Here is a 5410-nt window from a genome sequence, read left to right on the forward strand (position 1 = left end):
GTAAATTCATTATACGCGATTTAATCCGTTTCCATAGTTTTATTTCATGGATAATTATGTAGGTTAGATTTATCATATAGGATATACCTTCAAATCACAAAATCCTTTTAACTTATTAGTGATTCACATGGAGGATATATGTAGGTACAAACGAACTAAATTAAAGATGTAAATAACGCGAGCACGGAGACAACGCTGTCCTTGAAAACTCCCTCCTCCTCCTCGACTTCGCCGAAGTCAGCTTTTTTTTTTTTCAGTTTCCCGTGGGTAGCATAATATGTCGCATAAGGGATGCTTTTCTTGTTTTTTTCATAATAGAAATACTAAAATTATTTTCGAGTATAGAAATACTAAAATATAATTGAATCTCACTTTATTTACACATATTCAAACACATACAAAAATATAAATAGCGCTCAAACAAATAACATTAGGCAGTCATTCTTCAATTCCATTTAATAATGGTGATAATCGTGGGCGGGGGCGGCGTGGATGGCGGGGGCGGAGTTGTGCACCACAGCGTTGAAACTGAAAAATACAAGCTTTTTAGAAATAATATAAACGGCGTATTGTCAGGTTATTGATATTTTTTGAGAAACACTGATTTTTTGACATCTATTTTTACGGCATAGTTTTCTATGATTGCATCTTAAATGTTGTATGGGTCGCGGCATTTAGACTTATTATTAGATCACTGAAATATTTTAAACATCAATTGTTTAAAATATTTCAGATATTTAAAATACTAGCCCAGATACTGCGCTGAGGAGTCAGTATGGTAGTGGATTTGTGTCAACTTCATACTGAGGCAAGAAACAGCGCAGGAAATGGAGAATTCGCGTGCTTTCTGTTTTAATATATTTGGACCGCGGAGCCATATTCGTTATTTACATAATTAATTATTAAAATAATATTCTCCTTACCCATTGTGGTCATCGGCGGTGTACTCGACCTTGCGCACGGAGCCGTCGGGCTGCACCAGCTCGTAGTAGCCGTGCACGGCGTCACCGTCGCGGGACTCGTGCTGCGACTTGTGGTCGCCGGTGTGCGGGTCCGACACGGAGTACGCGTAGTCGTATTTGGGGTGAGCCTAGAATATATACCACCATTAATATCTTAGCTTTCCACTGAAAGTTACCAATTGTATGCAGCCTTTATAATACTTACGTATTCATCATGGCCATCGTAATGGGCGGCAGGGGCGTAGTGGGCAATAGGGGCAGCGTAGTGAGCAACAGGGGCGGCGTGGACTAGGGGGGCGGCGTAGTGAGCTGGGGCGTAGTGAGCCGGGGCGGCGTAGTGAGCCGGGGCGTAATGACCCTCGTCATGGCGGACGATGCTTTGGGAAGACACGGCGTGGCCGTAGTCAAGGTGGCCAGCGCTGGCTGCGGCCAAGAGGGCACCGAAAGCTACGATCTGAAAAGATACACGAATATTAGAGAAACATGTTATAAGAAGTAGTAAGACTATTACATAAATAAAAATGACTTCTTTGTTGCTATTTGCAAACCAGTAAGATTAAGATTTTTTTTAACTTAATATTTATACCTAGACCATAGAAAAAATAAAAAATGCAATGAGACATATAATAGTTGAAAAAAAAAGGGTGCTACTTTCTTTATCAACAATTGTCATGATTTTATTCGTTTTTATTTTATGTGAACCTCGTGAATCAATTAATATGTTAATGAAATTGTAGTTAGTATTATTGTCATGCCTGCCCGCTTACTTTGCTGAACATTTTGGCTGTTTTGCTATCAGCAGTTGATTGATGTCAATGGCACCGTGGTAAGGTTTATATATCATGTAGATCACGATAACAGCGCGCGGGTGGGGCGGAGAAATGCGTACGCGCCTTGACGTTGACGTTGATAGTGCGTGCTTTTGGACTTACGGATAAGAATTAGGATACAGAGTAGGATGCGGAACTTGCGAATGGGATCCTGTGGACTTCTGAGCTTGTTTCTGATTTATACTATAAACGGGGAGCAGTTAACATTAATCAGGCTCCCAATATAAGGATTTGGATCAGTGCAATTAATGTGTGTATGATAGCAGGTACCTTTATAAGATGTACCTAACAAAAACCTGGGGATACTTAATGGCTAGTTAATATCGTGATCTAACAGAGAGAGAAAAATCTTAACAGCTTGAATCGTAATATGACTGAATAATTAACATGCCCATTTTGAAAGACACTGACTTCTGATAGGATTCTTCAAAGGTCCAAGATTTTATTTTAAACCGGGAAGGTGAGAGTTCGTTAAAGAGGGTTGCAGAGAAACTATTTATTCAGTAGGTATTTCAAGAAGGTAAGTAGGTATAAACACGAAAAACTTATGGCCAAAAGTATACTAAATATATTTCACGATAACGTATTAATATGTATTTAACTATTAAGTTAAAAATAAACATGACCCCACTTAGCAATAAATAACACTAACATCGCGTTCACAATTAATTAAAAAAACACACTCACACAAACATCAACAACATAACTAATATCAAGAACAATATAATACTGGACTGACAAAGCCCATACGAAAACGCGTGCCCGGGAATTTTCAGAATTTGGGACCCCCCGATTAGCGTAAGTTGTTAACAAAAATTAACTCGCTGTCAGTTTTGTAACGATAATTAAACATAAAATTTCAATAAAATATTGTTTTTCTGTTAATTACATAAACTTTAAGCGATAATCTACATTCAGAATGTGAAAAAAGTAAATTTTTAGACAGATTATATGATTAATTGTCGTCACAAAACTGACAGCGAGTTAATTTTTGTTAACAACTTTCGCTAACTTTGGGTCCCAAATTCTGTAAATGCCCACCCCTGAAATGTATGGGCTTTTTAGGCTTAAAACCAGATGGACCAAATATTTCTTTATTTTAATATCATGATATCATGTCAATACACATTTTGAAAAAAAAATTGTAGGCATCATCAACGTAATTATGATAGTATTTAATAGGTGGCGTTAAAAAATCGAGGTACTATCAGCTGCAAAAATGCATGGAGAAATTATGAATGAATTATGGTTTAAGATATTTATTTCTCTTAAGATTTACAATAAATCACTTACAGAGAAAACAATGTTTTTGTATAAATCTAGGTAAGAGAGGGTAGCATGCAATAACAGTAAGAATAACATTCAATAACTCGCCGTGGCAACTAAACCGATGCGGTAAACAACTAAGAGGCCGGTTAAACTGCACTTTACACAAAAGTTAATTGTTGATGTAACCGAGCGGTTTAGCTTATACATACATACTTAAAGAGTTAACATTATTTGTAATTGTAATTATATTTATTACATTACACTTTCATGCAAATTTTGTAAATTATTATTTTAGTAACATAGTTGCATATTGGACATATGTTTCCATATACATATACATAGGATTATATTATTATAACTATTGAAGTAGGAATGCCTTAAAATGTTTTTAATTAATTTATTGAATGTAAAAAAAAAATCTGTGATTTTGGTAGCCGTCCGTAGCCCGGGGATTCTTAGCACCCCGTGCCGCACCGACGCTATGACCGCTACCGTAGTCAAGCCTGGTGCGGCGGCCGGGAACTGGGGGCCAGGGATGTGGGTAACAGGTTCTGCCGGAATAGGCATGGGGGCAGGAAGTCCAAACTTTCGGACGGGACTCTGGAACTCATGAGAGTGAGACGTGAAAATACACAGGCCACGGTGGCAGATCAACGAGCCCTCACGAGACATATTCGAAAAGCGGTACGGCGGGATCTTCGAGCTTCAAATACACACCTCATTACGGAGGCAATAGAGCAAAACCGAGGTCCCAAAGTATTCATGAAGCGTCTCGGGAGGAGCCATATGTCTAAACTGACTACCGCCGATGGCCGTCTCGTCTCTTCTAAGCCAGAGATACTCTCGGAGGTGGAAGACTTCTATGGCCAGTTATATGCCTCGCAATCTCCGCAACCTGAACCTGTCTCCAGCGATCCCCGAGCTACTTTAGTCCGACACTATACCGACGAACTTCCTGACGTCAGCATTGACGAACTTGAGCTGGCCCTCAAACAACTTAAAAATGGAAAAGCCCCGGGAGAGGACGGGGTTACGACTGAGCTCCTAAGGATAGGGGAACTCCTGTCCTTAGGCAGCTGCAGCGCATATTTAACTCCGTTCTCCACGAAGGGAGAACTCCAAGTGCGTGGAGCAGAAGCATGGTAGTTTTATTTTTCAAGAAGGGGGATAAGACTCTTCTCAAGAACTACCGCCCTATATCGCTCCTGAGCCACGTGTACAAGCTGTTCTCGAGGGTCATCACAAATAGGCTGACGCGGCGTTTAGACGACTTCCAACCACCGGAGCAGGCCGGGTTTCGTAGAGGATTTGGCACCATAGACCACATTCACACAGTGAGGCAGATTATACAAAAGACCCAGGAGTATAACCAGCCTCTGTGTCTAGCTTTCGTGGACTATGAGAAGGCCTTTGACTCTGTCGAGACCTGGTCTGTTCTGGACTCTCTGAAGCGATGCCAAGTTGACTATCGATACATCGAGGTGCTAAAAAGCCTGTATGACGCCGCAACTATGTCCGTCCAAGTACAGAACAGTCAAACAAGATCGATTCCATTACATCGAGGAGTAAGGCAAGGGGATGTTATATCCCCGAAACTGTTTACGAATGTATTGGAAGACATCTTTAAGACTTTAAACTGGAACAGACGGGGCATAAATATAAATGGTGAATACATCTCGCACTTGAGGTTTGCAGATGATATCGTGATCATGGCAGAATCGCTGCAGGAAGTCCAAGAAATGCTGCACAGCCTAAATGTAGCCTCCCAACGAATTGGTCTCCGGATGAACCTGGACAAGACGAAGGTCATGTTTAATGATCTCGTCATTCCGGAGCCAGTAATCATCGACGGCACGCCTCTCGAAGTTGTCAAGGAATATGTATACCTTGGGCAGTTAATGCAGTTGGGTAGATACAACTTCGAAAAGGAAGCCGATAGGAGGGTCCAGTTGGGTTGGGCAGCGTTTCGGAAGTTACACCACATATTTTCGTCGGATATACCACAGAGCCTAAAGACGAAAGTTTTCGACCAGTGCGTCCTTCCTGTTATGACGTACGGATGCGAGACGTGGACTCTGACTGTGGGGCTAATCCACAAGCTTAAAGTCGCTCAACGTGCTATGGAAAGAGCTATGCTTGGAGTGTCTCTGAGGGACAAAATTCGGAACGAAGTGATCCGCCAGAGAACCAAGGTCACCGACATAGCTCTGAAAGTTAGTAGGTTGAAGTGGCAATGGGCTGGCCACATATGTCGCAGAACCGATAACCGCTGGAGCAAGCGTGTTCTGGAGTGGAGACCGCGTCTTGGTAAACGTAGTGTGGGACACCCTCTGGCTAGATGGCGGGATG

At 41.4% G+C, this 5410-nt stretch overlaps 1 protein-coding gene across 1 annotated transcript; it reads right to left on the reverse strand.

Annotated features, from left to right (window-relative positions):
- Nucleotides 1-356: 356 nt before the first annotated feature.
- LOC125226229 (cuticle protein 8-like) lies at nucleotides 357-1767 on the reverse strand. The gene is made up of 4 exons (XM_048130147.1): nucleotides 1730-1767; nucleotides 1168-1416; nucleotides 924-1090; nucleotides 357-528 (listed from the first exon to the last, which is right to left on the reverse strand). The coding sequence occupies exons 1-4, from the start codon at nucleotides 1739-1741 to the stop codon at nucleotides 456-458; spliced, it is 501 nt and encodes a 166-aa protein (XP_047986104.1). The 5' UTR covers nucleotides 1742-1767; the 3' UTR covers nucleotides 357-455.
- Nucleotides 1768-5410: the final 3643 nt, after the last annotated feature.

This window comes from Leguminivora glycinivorella, chromosome 5 (genome assembly GCF_023078275.1).
Source record: "Leguminivora glycinivorella isolate SPB_JAAS2020 chromosome 5, LegGlyc_1.1, whole genome shotgun sequence".
In the NCBI taxonomy this organism is placed as follows: Eukaryota; Metazoa; Arthropoda; class Insecta; order Lepidoptera; family Tortricidae; genus Leguminivora; species Leguminivora glycinivorella.

Coding starts and splice junctions, on each gene's coding strand:
- LOC125226229 (XM_048130147.1), bottom strand. Junction 1,091..1,167: donor ACGATGGCCATGATGAATAC/GTAAGTATTATA, acceptor TATATATTCTAG/GCTCACCCCAAATACGACTA. Junction 529..923: donor ACCGCCGATGACCACAATGG/GTAAGGAGAATA, acceptor TGTATTTTTCAG/TTTCAACGCTGTGGTGCACA.